The 14,581-nt window shown below is 42.0% G+C and overlaps 1 protein-coding gene across 1 annotated transcript in view; it reads right to left on the reverse strand.

The window, feature by feature from the left end:
• RPS6KA6 (ribosomal protein S6 kinase A6) overlaps positions 1 to 13,931 on the reverse strand; it is a 40,735-nt gene extending 26,804 nt beyond the window's left edge. The window contains exons 1-3 of the mRNA XM_031594319.2: positions 13,613 to 13,931; positions 5,226 to 5,285; positions 1,765 to 1,881 (exon numbers count right to left, since the gene is read on the reverse strand). Coding sequence (XP_031450179.1) covers positions 1,765 to 1,881; positions 5,226 to 5,285; positions 13,613 to 13,693 — 258 coding nt within the window. The 5' untranslated portion in view covers positions 13,694 to 13,931. The remainder of the gene's footprint in view (positions 1 to 1,764; positions 1,882 to 5,225; positions 5,286 to 13,612) is intronic.
• Positions 13,932 to 14,581: the final 650 nt, after the last annotated feature.

Here is a 14,581-nt window from a genome sequence, read left to right on the forward strand (position 1 = left end):
TTGCTGAATCCAAAAGAAAAGGCCTGGAAGGTATGAACTGCAGAGAGAAACCACGTATCACCAAGGCAGCAGACACCTGTCTTCATTGGTTTCTCTTTTAAACAGAAAGCAACAAACACTAGATAAAACTAGTCCTGTTCTGAAAGGTAACAGTAACCATCTGGTTCTTAAAGCTGGTTCTTGAACCAGCTACTGCCAGGCTTTAAAAAGCTTCCAAACAGACATCTCACCAAGCTGGAGAGGTTCTGAGCAAGAGCATTCCTAAAGCTATCCGAACTCTGAGAACTGTAAAATGAGAAACTCCCTGAGTCAGGGATAGGATGTCTGGTACCAAATGTGCTGAACCCTGAGATAGCCTGGATGTCTCAAGTTCAGAGGAATAAGAGCATGGAGCCACAATGTCTAAAGAGACAAAGCACAAGAGGGAGTTGAATACCTACTCCCTCAGGTAAAAAAAAATGTTCGACAGAAACTACTTTAAAGGCTATTTTCTAACCTCTTACTTATTCAAAGGACGCCTTCCTAATTATCTGAATTACTTTTCCCCTCTCATGCAACTCAGAGGTTTGTTCTTGCCATAAGACAAAAAGAAAAAACCAGCAGAAGAGCAATCATCTCTATGTATTTTTCCAAAGAAGAAAATACAATTGACAAGCGTTGCAGAAATCTAGTTTAAAAGTCTGATTTTAAAATAAATTAGCTATTTATATAATAGGATTAATAGTGTAACTAGTGTTTCAAATTAGCATTTGAGCCACTTTTAATTTCATTTCTGCAATGTAACAGCAAGAAGTACATTACAAAAAATTACAGTAAGAGAATTGCCACATTTCTTCTATAATCTATTTAAATAACTTCTCACATAGTGCCTGTAACTGAAGGTCTCTTGACAAATAGAGCGAAATAAAGAAAATGAAACATTTCCAAGGTTATTTACTTTATTGTTACTTCAGTTCAAGTTCCAAACTCCCACAATCATTCCTCTGTATCTGCATCAATATAGCCTTCTCATTTCTGGAAGAATCAAACATTTACACTTGTACAGAGGAGATGATTTGTCTTTTAGTGATGCTATTTGGTACATGTCTATCAGTGCTTATTGTACCACTAGTGCCTCCCAAGCATCAATTAGACTACAGAGAACATGAGACCACTGAACAGATATTAATTCCAGTCCATAACTAGACACTGCACAAGAGCCCCAAGACAGCTGAAGATACCATGATTTTATTTCAAATAACCACTGCACTGGGCAAACAGAACGCCTCAGAGCCGTTGCATAAAAAACACCCCTAAGCCTTCAAACCAAGTGCTAAAATCTTTTGCTATGGTGTCATAGTTTCCATGTAGCTGCAGACATCAGTTGAGATGAAGAGACATGTTTGTGGCTCAGTCAAAGAAACCGTAACTTTTCAAGGCAGACTTCCTACAGATTTGCTACTTGTCCTTCTGCCTAGAGACTGATGCTGTTGCCTGTCTGGATCTGACACGATTTGATGCCCTGCTATAAATAGCGCTCTCTTTACACCGGAAAAAGACGTGCTTTGTCAGTTTCTTTTCAAATATTACCAGTGACTCAGCTGTAGCACTGCCATTCTTCCTCAAGAACTGTACTTGATCCCATTCTTCCCAGGTTCAAAGTCTGGACAGGTCTAGAGAAAGATGTTCCTTTTCTAGTAACGTACATTCCTACCAGCATTACCACTAACAAGACAAACTGGTTTCAAAGTGGGCATCAGATGAGAACAAGATCTGTTGTCTTACCTTTCCAAACGATCCCTGACCAAGAACCTTTAGTAGTTCAAACTGTGCTGGATCTGCTTTCTCACATCCTTCTTTCACGTGATGGGTAATGGGAATCTCTTTCACACTTCCTTCATCCTATTATTTCAAAGTAAACAAGACACAACAATGAAAAGTCCTAAATTAATCATCTCTTATACGAACTGCAAGTAAATGCTTGCTTTTCTTTTATTAAAATATTTGAAGTTGTAATAAGGCCTAAAAGAAAGCTGTTCAAAAGGGAAGGCTTCCATCCATACTTTCTGGAACAGATGCCCGTTTAAAACTTCTAAACTGAAATCAAGTTCTCATACAGTTGAATAGCACATTTCCTCTAGTCATAAATGTTACAACTAGAGCAAACATGAGTTTTCCTACATGAAAAAGAACACAAAGATTTTTAAACTAAGTCTGAGATGACCCTTCCGTGCTTTACCTTTGCTTTAGCTGCCTTTCATTTTCCCAGCGAGTGCTCTTCTCATCCTTTCCTTTCCTGAAATAGTCTTAATGAAAGCTAAATTGAATTTCGTCATTTTACATAATTATTTTTTGCAGCAGCAAGTAATAAATATGGTCATCCAGTACTCTAGCTAAAGGACTCCATGTTGTTTGAAGAGCATAAATAATACATGAATCATGTATTCTCACGTACAGATGAAAGGATTCTCAACAGAAGAAGTGCTCTCTAAGGTACAGGGCTCATGGAAAAGCTTCTGTGTGGCATCCTCCCTCAGAAAGCTGAGGGCAATGCTAAGAGGTAGGTACAGATTTAGCGTTCTGTTGACCTTTTCCCTGCTGCCTTAGTCTTCAGCAAAGTAAGGCATAGCAGCTACAAACATGAAGAGAATCACCCAGGACAAAAACAAAGCAGATTAGGTATTGCAGCTCTGTAAAACTTAGGGTCTAAGAAGTTTCTGGAAGCCAAACAACTGAGATGTCAAAATAAGCACCCTTCAAATTACACACCAAAGCCTGCAACAGCAACCTGAGCTTACAAGCAGAAGGGGCACAAGAGTACCTCTTGGTCCTAACAAAAATACCAATACATCTCTTGTGTGCAGCAAATAAAACCCAATCGCAATAGAAAATCCCACAAAGAGAAAAACAGCAGTACTTTAATGTCTTGAAGGTATCCAATTATTAGTTGTTCACCTATCTTTTCTTCACCTCAAAATCTTTTAAGTAAAGGCAGACCAGGGGAGAAAAAAGAAATAAACACCCCCCGCCCCCCAATCTACAGAGCATTGCTTTCCTTCAAAAAGGAATACAGCTGCTGCCCGACACAACTGGACAGAAAACTTCAAATGACTGCTTTAAAAAAAACATCTTCCTATGGTTGGCTACAGGAAGGCCTGCAGCTTAAGACCATTCATGAAAGCTTACAATCAACATTATCGGACTGAAACATATCAAGATGCAATTCTCTCCGTCACGTGATACACAAGATCCAGACAGAAATCTGAACGTCCAGATGTGGATGCATTTCCTCCAATAATGAGAAAAAGTATGGGCAATGTCTCTGTAAATTCACAAACCACAGAGCAGTGTTATTGCTAGAGTCCTTTTCCCTCCCCCAGCAGTCCTTGTTTCACTCTCAGGGAAAAGGCCTGCTTCCCAGACACAGGTAGGTGTTAACAGAAGGCACTGCTGCATAACAAAGTGAACTCTCAAATTAATACTCTAAGCTACTTTACTTCCTCTTACTTCACAGAAAAACAGCTGACATACACTGATGTTACAGTGCATACATCCCAGTTTTATTCTATCCATCCATCTTGCTGACTGTGCAGATATTATTTACATTAAGATTATTATTATTTTCTTTAATAATCCACAACCTTGGAAAAATACTAGCAGTTTATATCACCTGATAACAGAAAGCAGCAGTTCCTGTTATATACCAGGCTGAACAAGAATATTAACTGCTAGTTCTTTCTATGAAGCATGTAAACTCTCTACTCAGAAGTTCTTTTTTTTTTTTTAGCTCAACACCTTAATTTGTATTGCTTAATACCATGAACTTTTGCGTGAGAAAAGATATTTAAGAGTTTCTCTATTCTTTCATTTATCACCCACCTCCAGTCATTAGCCTGTGATGTCACATTTTGGTTGCTGTGGGCACAGTATTTCTAAACGTGACTGAGGAGAAAAATGTTTTCAATGCAAATAAAGACTAACTTGAGATGTATAAGATGAATTATTTTTATAGGTAGCTTTGCCTTTATGAAGGATGTCTATAGTATTTTAGCTACTTAACTCTCATTAAAGCCCTAGAAATTGACATGACTGAGGTTTAAGAAGATCTCTGCATCATCTACAACAAATGAGCAGATAGAATTGAACAGATATACAACAGATATACAAGCCAGTTTCACTTCCACTTCTAGTTTGGTCTCTGTCAACTGCAAACTCAGTTCTGATGTGCTCTGCTGCTCAAGTAGGAAATCTGCAGGGTTCAGGTACCTGTCCTCTGTGAGCTGCCTTGCAAAAGAGGTATCTATTCCCAGCAGCTTACACAGAAGACAAAGCGCTGAAAGAAATGCCACAATCAGTTATGGCTTTCTGCCATCTTATTAGTTACAGCTTGACTGGTATGTAGCTCCAAGCACCTAACAAACAAGCTCAGCAACATCCTTCTGGTTCATGTGCAGTGAAAGACTGACACACAGCCCACTGCTCATCTTTCTTTGCTATGTGAAAGATGATGACCAGGCAGAAGGTTTATTTGCTTACTCCGTACCAGAAAACAAACAAGCATCATGTTTCTATCTCCAAGTTTATTCCCCAAATCACTTTATTAAAAATATATTACTGCAATACAAAGCAACGTGCAAGATTTACTTGATACTTTCTTCGACAATCCTGTTCAAAAATATCAAGATGAGTATGCTCAAAAATGGCAGACAGGTTTTCCATGCAAAGAACAACGATCCTCAGCATCTCCTGAAAATGCAAGTTACTGAGGCACTGGTCAGAAGTCCTGCTAAACAAGGATTAGCCAGAATATTTCTACATAAATGTGAAATGAACATATTGTTACAAAAATGAATTGCTACCTTCAAAATAAATGTTAGCAACCACATTACAAGAAACACACCATTATCTGTTCTTCTGTAGCAAGAGAAGCACTAAACACACAGTGTATTAAAGGTTCAAGGCTGGACTGAGTATTTCCTGAGCTTGAGAGATCCATCAACGCTCTCTTCAGTACAGAGGAACTGCCCTCCATAAAGCACTGCCTCACATTGCCAGCTTTCTCAAACAAGCCATTTAGGCCTCCACCCAAATGCTGATTTTCAAAATCTTAGAGACAGAATCTCTTCACATCTGGTCAAATAAAATGACAAGTTCCAAATCCACAGAACAGACAACATATACATTCCTCTTCAAAAGAAAGTTATGCTAACAAGTGTTTAAGCTGAACATCTATCAAATATACTTACATGGTAGGAATATGGTTCACCTTCTTCCATAGGCTCGTCTGCCATTTTAAGGCCATTTAGCTGGAGAGGAGAAGGAGAGGGATAGAGGATAGAGGATGAAGAAGAAAAAAAAACAGTAAGATAAAATACTTTTGAAAAAAAAACATAGTTAATAATTTGACTAGTTCACATTTTACAACACGAGAAATTTGCTGGTCTCCATTCTGTAATTTAAAAGTTCAGTTTTAAACAAGAACTACTACTACTTTTTATAGATCCCTTTGTAAGTATCACTTGAATTAGTTTAAAATTCCTTCTCTAAGAACTGCATTCATACAAAATGATGATAACACAAAATTCTTCTATTCTGCACAAAATCTGTGTCGCGGATGCTTTGCAGAAACCTAAACTCCTGCAGTCTGCTGCTGAAAATTAAGTTCCAGTTTAAACAGAAAAAAACACCAGAAGCAATTTTAAGGGGCAAGGACATGCACTAGAGAGGGTAGAATGGAATGAATACCCCAGAATTCTTACTTTGCAGAAAAAATATTACCTATTTCTGTAATTAAAAAACAATGATTCCTCTAAAAACGTATCAGCAAAGACAATTTAAATACCTAGCAAACAAAGTATTCAAACTTTGGTGGAGTACTTTAAAAACTACAGATCTGTATATTAAAATATTGGTTGATTGATTACCAAAATAATACCTTCAAGTGGCAAAAGGTACGATATGCCTCTGGAGAGAAGCAAATAAGTGGCATGGTCTTAAATGGGAATAATCACAATGCCCCTACTTCAACCACCATTAAAAAAAAACAATCCCATCGTCAGTGTAGAAAAAAAGTTTATTTATAAATTGAGTTCTTGAGCTTAAGGTCTTCTTATGTAACAAAGAATTTGATGGTGTTTAACAACTGAAAAAAATATAAAGATTAAAGGACATGCCTTGTTTCAGCACCCAAATTATAAACTAGAAATACCTGATAAAAATGGGTGAAGCCAGTTATGGATTTTGCTAGTGATAATTGCTAATTTGTTTATGTTAAACGCTCAGCACAACTGCCTTCATGTGGCACAGATCCCACATAAGAAAATACTAAATAGAAATCAGACACACAAACTCGAAACTACCTTTTGCTTGACAACAGGAGCTGAAGCAAGTTCTTGACTAGGTGATGACATATTTGTCTTCTGAATTTATCTAAAATGCCTAAGATACCAAAATACAGTATAATTTCCAGTATGTGGATGGGTAAAACACAGGATTACAAAGAATCTCAAAACACTGTACAGACCCTGCCTGTTTAAGAACAGAACAGAAAACCTGACAGACGAGTCAGGCTGAAAGGACAGGTTTATGCCGCTGTAGTTGCGTCATCTAAGCATACCCTCAACTACTTGCACTGCTCCTCCCAGAAGGGCTCTTCATTTCAAGCATAGCTTTGAGAGCCTAAATTTGACCTCAACACCTTTCAGAGCCTTTAGAGTCCTAAATTAATGACTTTGATACACTAGATCTCCAACTTCTGTATCAAGATGCTAGCACTTATTTTTAGACTACATTCTCACTGACAGAAGTACACAGTATGAAGCCTTGGTTATTCCAGCTCTTCTTTCTATTTCCATTTATCTTAACCATAGATAGCACACACTACTCACATTAACTACAATTCCAGATGAGTATATAACAGAAGATCCATCTGCTTGAACAAGAGCTGGCATATTTAGCTTTTGTTGATCACGTACATGCATCATGCATCGCCCCCCGATCCCTCCAGGGGATTCACAAACTTATTTCACTGGATGCAGAAACCCTGCACACACTACAGAAGCCAATGCATTTCTTGTGCTGCATAACTTCTTTTTGCATGCCTTCTTTCAGTTAGATACTTGAAAAGAAAGGAACACTCACTAGACTTAGTAATGAATTAATTAATTGCAAGATGCAAAAGTTCAGACCAGATACAAATGCCAATCTCATTTCAAATGCCTCAGTGCTATCTGATTTATTTTCACAATTTTCATAGAATACATTCAAATGTAAACTAACATGATGCCCTTCAAAGTTGCCCAAAAAGCAGCAAGGAAAAGGGATTCCACTCTAGGTATTCAGAAATATGACAATTCCTCGCTCAGACTTGCACTTCATTTACTGTGCATTTTGACTCTTTACATAAGGTAAACTTTTTCCAAGTTTTGTTACTAAAATTTCAGCTGTGGAACCAATATTATTGGCCACCAGAACTGCAGATACACAATGAAAACAGTAGCTTAACTCCAGATAATCTCACTATTGCTGCTGGAACAAGCTTATGAATCAAAAACCCGTATGCTATTTGATCTGCTTAGTTTCTGAGCATGCCATACAAGCATACTTTCAACTTTATAGCAAATCAAATACAGTAAGTTACTGGACTTTTATGGCAGGTAATCAAATGTCATCTTAATTAATAATTTCCTATCACACACTTTCCCCCTTCATTGTTGCTTCCCCCCCCTCGTCCAGTCTCTTTACAATTACAAATACTGGGATGCCTGCCAACCTTGAGTCCAAAGAATTTTATGTTCGAGCACATCAATCTACTTTCATTGCCTGACAGACATACAGACAACTATATTTCTGGCTTAGTTGTTTGTGAATCCTGGTCATCATCCATTTAAAGGAGAAAAAAACTAAACACACCTGTCATATCACAACCCAAGGGCTAGTAGTTTAAAGAAATCACAAATTTGTTAGTTGTTCAGTTAAAAAGTATTCAATGACAAAAATCAAAATATTACTACTCTGCCTAATTACTTCTATTGGCCAGGCTTCAGTAACTAGAAGATTTCACTGCCTCTCACATTCTACAAAAAGAAAAAAAAACCTAATACTCAATTCCCACCTTTACAGAAAAAAAGTACAAAATTCTGCTTCTTCAGCCAAGTAAGATCAGCTTTAGTGATTTAAACACAAATGTTTATAAACAAACATACAAAGCACAGATCTATTTAAACTTTTAAGTGTGTAATTACTTCCTGAACATCTATGAACACAGAAATTGACTTTATTACTGAGAATTAGAAAACACTCCCTCTTTGTAGAGGCCAGACGAAAGGAAGCAAGTACCAGTTTTCTGAAAGATGCTTTCATCCTTGAATCATTTTACTGTTCAATATTTCTGAACTTCTACAATTAGCCAAGCATTTTGAAGATTAACTTGCACTAAGATAAAAACTAAACTCAGACACTGAGGCAAACAACGCCAACGCTTTCCAAATAGAAACTTTCAAAATTAAATACTCCACATCGCTGATCAGTATAAAGATTAACAGAAGTCACTACATAGAGAGATGAAAACAAAGCTGAGGTCAGACAAGGTGGCAGGTAAGAAGCTTACCAGAGGTGCAGGCTGCGACCCAATGCTGTAGTGCCGATTTCTCTCTGAGTTAGCTCAGCGTAACCTGCCTTCTAATTTAATGCAATGGTCTCATGACTTGTTGGAACTACACCGTATTACCTCAGGAGAATATCTAAACTTCTGAGGGCTAGTAATAGGTTCGCATAGTATTGCACATACTTTCCCTCAGACAATTATGGCAGGGCAGAGGAATCTCAGAATTACCAAAGATCTGAACTACCTAACTCAATATATGTTTTTCATACTGAGGACATTTTAACTGTTTACATGCTGAATGTATCATGGTTTGAGAGGCCAGTAAATTCAGGCCAGACAAACGGTCACCAAAAGCACCTCACTGCAGTGAAAAACAGCATGGCATAGGACACACTTCACCTCCCAATTTACAGATGTATTTCCTGAAATGCTTGTGCCAAGATGTTAAGAGAACAAGCTTATGTTACAAGCCCCTTATTCTCTTATTTTGAATTACATCTGCAAAGAGTTTGCATTGCTAATTTAATTAGCAGCAAACTGGTTACTGAAGTGCATTTCATGAGTCTGAACTAAGAAATTTTGGGTTTCCACGTACACTCAAGCAGATAGATATTTCAATACTGATTTTAAGCATTGTCTGAAAAGTTTAGGAACTGAAGTTTAAAGTAACTCATTCTTACTATAAGACATCCACAACTTCCCAATGCAATAGATATTATTACTACAGATTTTTGTTTATATTTTAACGCCAGGCATCATTGCTGTACACATATGGGTTACATTCAGGGCTCTTTGTTAGCAGGGCTCACACGCCCGCAGGAGGGACAAGGCACACACCTCAGGTTGTGCACAGGGCCAGGCCGCGCTGAAGGCCAGCAGGCCTGGGTTCCCCTGCCCTGCTGCAGAGGCCAGACAACTCACGCCCACATTAAATATATCAGTGGCACAGGGAGACAAAGCCATCCACCATTAAAAAAAAAAAGAAAAAGTGTTCCTAATTTCATAATTCCTAGGCAAAGTTACAGAGCTCTTCTCCTGTGGCGAATGAAATGTACATTCAGACAGGCTAACAAACCTTCAGCAACATGTAATTACTGATTTTAAGGGAACATTTTGATTCTCTCCATTATCAGATGCAGTACTTGCTACCGCCACGGCAAGCCAAAACCCCAGCCATGAGCACAGGGACTGCCAAGTTCACCAAGGCCTGCAGCCCCTGACACCGCTGCCTGGCAGGGAGCAGGCTGCAGCTGCACAGCCCAGCGCATAAAGCAGCAACTCAGTCATTTTTAGATAGAGCACTGATGGAAACAATGTATTTCAAGTTTTATTCTTGATGTAATGAAGCACAACATCCACATACATACTGAACTTCTATTCATCAAAGCTAACAAGTTGCAGAAATCTAGAGGGATGGGAAAGATTGCAGGGATGAGCTGAGCCACCTCAGCTGAGCCCCAGCCCTTCTGGAGACTCAGAACTCGTCCACAGCTATGTTCCAAAGCAATATACCAAACACTATCGCAGCACTTTCCAATGCAGAAAGACATTAATTGTTTTCCATTTAGGAGTGTTACTGTGCTTACTTCTCTCATCTTCATTTAAGGCACTTCTTTCTTGTAAATCTGTAGGAAGACTGGACACCGCTGTAATGGCTGAAGGCCCTCAATACACACGTTATGTGCAACTACGATTACATTTTTTTTCTCCTTAGCATAACACTGCCTAATTGTGGAGATTTCAGAGATACACAGAACTAGGTAGCTGAGTCATCCATGTCACTGCCAGTAATTACTCACAAAGGAGTTATGCAACTCCTAGCACTGACAAAATTCTGTGGCCTTTGACAGACGAGGATCTGAACACGCTTGAAAGGATGAACTAAGAACACGGACATGTCAAAGATATGTTGACTTAAATTGCCACGGACAGACTACATACAACAGCAGCAACGCTCAACTCATGAGCTCGCCTTTAAGAAGGCTGCAGAGCCCAATGCAGCCCAGATTTCTAGCTGAATGCTTTTATTTCCAGTCACTTTGCTGTTTCAGACCTTGCCGTTCTTGTCACTTGCAGACAATTAGACAATTAACTTTAGAAGTACTTGCTTCAAAAACAAATAATTGAATATGAGGTTGCCTTCATGTAATTCACACTATATATACACATCTCTTATTTTAAATGCATGCAACACCACTTCTATTAAATAAGCGGAAAATTCAAAAATTACTGTATTCTGCTTAGTTCTGACTACTTTGACATTTCATTGGTTTGACCAATAAGATGTTATCAGACACTTTCTTGTCTCTTTGTAAATTATGCTTATTTTCATAATCCACTACAGTTGTTAATAATCAACATTTCCGTTGTATTTTTTCTTATGACAGTGAAAATACTCAGCAATCCTTTATTTGGAAGGAAACAAGTTCACTCAATGTTTCAAGCTTAAACTGAATGACACTAGCTCTTTTACCTGTGCTTAAGGAATTACCATAGCTAAGGAATTGCTTCACCAAGGGGCACTGTGAAACATAAGGAACATTAGACAAGAACTTCCATGGTGTGCAGTCCCAAAGTTCAGCCTCAGCACTTCAAAGAAACCCAACATGAAAAAGTACAAAATAATTCAATCCTAAACTTCCTCCAAAAGTTCATGCTGCTTGTACACCCTCAAGCATGAAAGTTGTTTCCTACCTTCAAGATCACATTCTTCCCTTGCCAACTGTTTTTAGCTCATCAAGTTGTCACAAGTGCTTCTTCACTGGAAATGCACTTATTTCTAATAAAGTAAACCTAAATTTAGTCAACAAACATTCCTTGGAGAGCACTGTTTCTCCAGTTTTTCCTCCTATGGTAAAACTAATGGAGGAGAGCTCTAGTAAACAAAAGTAAGTTAGTCTTTAAAATATAAAACAATTTCTCAGTAATACTATTTGACCATAGCTCCAGCACATCCAAGGTCACCTGGACCTATCAAATTGCAAACATATGGTTATATGAAGCACTGTAAGCAATAGTTCATTTTTGAAACACGAATCCAAACCAAGTCACCTTTGTTAAATCCTCAGAACCAACTAACATAAAAGTCCAGCAAGTCAGAAGCACTACCCTCAGAACCACCTGAAATTAAGTGTTATGACAATAGTGGTTATTTTCTAATGTAACTTGGGAACATCCTATGCAACCTGAAGAAACTGTTTTTTGTATAGATGAAGTCTTAAACACCACTAGCCAAATGTAACAAGGACATGATGTCTCACTTTAATCACAAGCACAACTGAAACAGTTTTAGGAAGATACTGTTAGGTAAGCAGTTCGTGTATGGGCTTGAGAAAAGCGCAATTTAAACAGCAACTGTTGCAAACACAGAGCTGTTTGTTGGACATCCATCACTCGATGCTCCCCCCGCTAGGTGGGCCCGCCAATCCACCTGTCAGGTGTTCTTGCCACTTTGCCAGCTGCCAACACTGCACTCAAGGCAAATCCTGGGCCTGAGCTGCATGAACACAGTGCTCTGGAAGCAGTGCCAATGGTGGTGCAGAGGTGTTTGTTCAGCCAAAATATACTCTGAGATGGGCAATAACCATGTTTGAGGTTCCAAGTACAGCACTTGAAGTTTAAACCTGAATGTATTGCAGTACTCTTAAAGAGCAGCTGACCATGCCAACTAAGTTCTCAGATATGCAGTAAGTATGCTGCAGATCAGGCATGAGGCTATTTTTACAAAGCCCTAATAGTAACAAATAAGCTTTAATACTCCTGGAGACTTTTTAATCCCTACCTGTAGCTTCACTAACACAATTAGGATGTCTATTACTGAGCTACATGGATTGCGTTAACTATGAGATCATTAGAATATTTAAAGTGCAGCAGCCACAGTATAGAAATGTGCATCCAGTAATTGCAGTGCTTGAAAGCGGCATTCTGTAGCCACAGCAGTAAAAAAACTAACGAAATAAATCCAGAATCTTGAACTTCCTGGCATTAATCCCATTGTGAATTATTGTGTTTTCCTTTTCATGCATATACATTGATACTATCAGAGAAGCAAATTTCAATGTAGACTTTTAAAGGCGATCATGTCACTTGTCCCAAAAGTGGAACACAGGTCTACTTTGCACACAGCTGCACACAGGACTGCTACAGACCTCTCACCCATGGTAAGACAAAGACTCCTGCATCACAGAAAGCAAGTCCGACCAGTTTGGAGCAGCTCTGTTTAGATAACATCTTTCATGTGTCTAGTGCAGCAAGGAGCAACCTTCCACTTGTCATACCTGACAACACAGCAATGTAATCCCACGCTTCTGATTTACAAGTGCCTTAGTTTCAATACGTGAGTGCTGCTTTCTGCTTGAGGTAACACATGACTGGAGCACGAAAGCCGTGCCAGCTCAAAGACTGCATTTGGCTCTCACTTCTGGACACACACACCGAGGTGCAAACACCTCTGGATCTGTTCCTATTTATGACCCCGTGCTCTTAGCCGAGCACAAAGGGACACCAGCACGACGTTAGCAGAACCAGATTCCCAGAAGTTGGACCAACTTTCCACGGTCGCTACGACCAACAAAACTGAGCCGGATAACAACAAAAGCTCCCGAGCCGCGCCGCACCCGGCACCCATAACTACAGGGACGCGCAGCACGCCGGCTCCCATCGCAACCCCACGCGTGTGCCCCCTCAGCGCTCAGCCCCGGGGGAGCGGAGCTTTGTCATCACTTTCCCAGCCCAGCAGCCGGCGCCGGGCACGGCTCGGGCCGCGAGGAAGTGGCGTCGGCCGCGGGCGCCGGCGGAGGAAGCGGCGGGGCCGTGCCGGGTACGCGGGGGCGAGAAGGGGTACTGGCTGCGGAGGTGCGCCGCGCTCCGCCCGCCCTCCTCCTCCTCCTCCTCCTCCTCCTCCTCCTCCTCCTCCTCTTCCACCCCTTCCTCCACCTCCTCCGCCCGCCCCCGGCCCGGCGGCTCCCACGCGGCCGGGCAGAGGCAGGCAGGTGCCCGCGGGGAACCTCCGCCCCGCCCCGCACTGACCTCGCCGCCGCTCACGTACAGCTCCATTTTGCGGCACGGCTCCGGCTCCTCCACGTCCTCCAGCGGAGCGCACGGCACCATGTCCCGGCTCTCCCCTGCCCGCCGCTCTCCTCCTCAACGGGGGAGCCGCCGCCGCCAGCCGCCTCTGCGCATTACCCCGCGGCTGCCGGAGGGACGGCTGGAGGGAGGGCAGACGGGCGGGCGCGGCGGGCCCCCTGCCCACGCAGCGCGGCGGAGCTCGGGCTACTGCTGCTGCCGGCCGGCGGGGGCGGCTCCGCTCTGCGCTCCCCCGCGCACACCCCCCAACATGGCGGGCGCCGGGGGCGGGGCCTGCGCGGCACGGGGGTGACGTCAGCGCGGGACGGAGAATCCCTGCATGGCGAAGGGCGGGGGAGCGGTGACGCGCGGAGCCGCGCTGAGGAGCGGGGCGGGGGGAGCGTCCGTCAGGGCCGCGGTGGCGGCTCCCGGGGCTGACGGACGAGGAGCGAAGGCCTCCAGGTCGGCGGGAGGGCTTTTAAAGCAAGCAAAGTAGTGCCAATAAAGGTGTGGAACAAAGCCGTCGTGCTAACGATGAAGTCACCCGGCCGAGAGGGTCGTTGTCCCCTCGGGTTTCTGTCTCCGCCCACGGAACGCCGCAGCACCTGCGAAGCTCGAGGCGCCCGCGTTCCCCTCGGGCAGCGCCGCTGAGGGAAGGCGGGCTGTGGGATGCGCTCGATCGCACCAGCGCGCAGCCTGAGGGGAGAAAAGTTTTCTGTGGGCCGATTCTTTTTTCTTTTTCTTCTTCTTCTTTTTTTTTTTCCTTCTTTTCCTCGTAATGCAGAGATGGCAGGGAACGAAGCAGGCGCTGCAGAGCGGGAAGACGCGGCACGGCCGCAGGGCCGCCCTGCTCACACCGCGGGCGCCTTCGGCTGCGGGCACGCGTGGGTAGGGGGCGGCAGCACCGCACCGAGGGCGTAAATAAAAGAGCGT

The sequence above is a fragment of the Phasianus colchicus genome, chromosome 14 (assembly GCF_987193195.1).
Source record: "Phasianus colchicus chromosome 14, bPhaCol1.hap1.1, whole genome shotgun sequence".
Taxonomy (NCBI): domain Eukaryota; kingdom Metazoa; phylum Chordata; class Aves; order Galliformes; family Phasianidae; genus Phasianus; species Phasianus colchicus.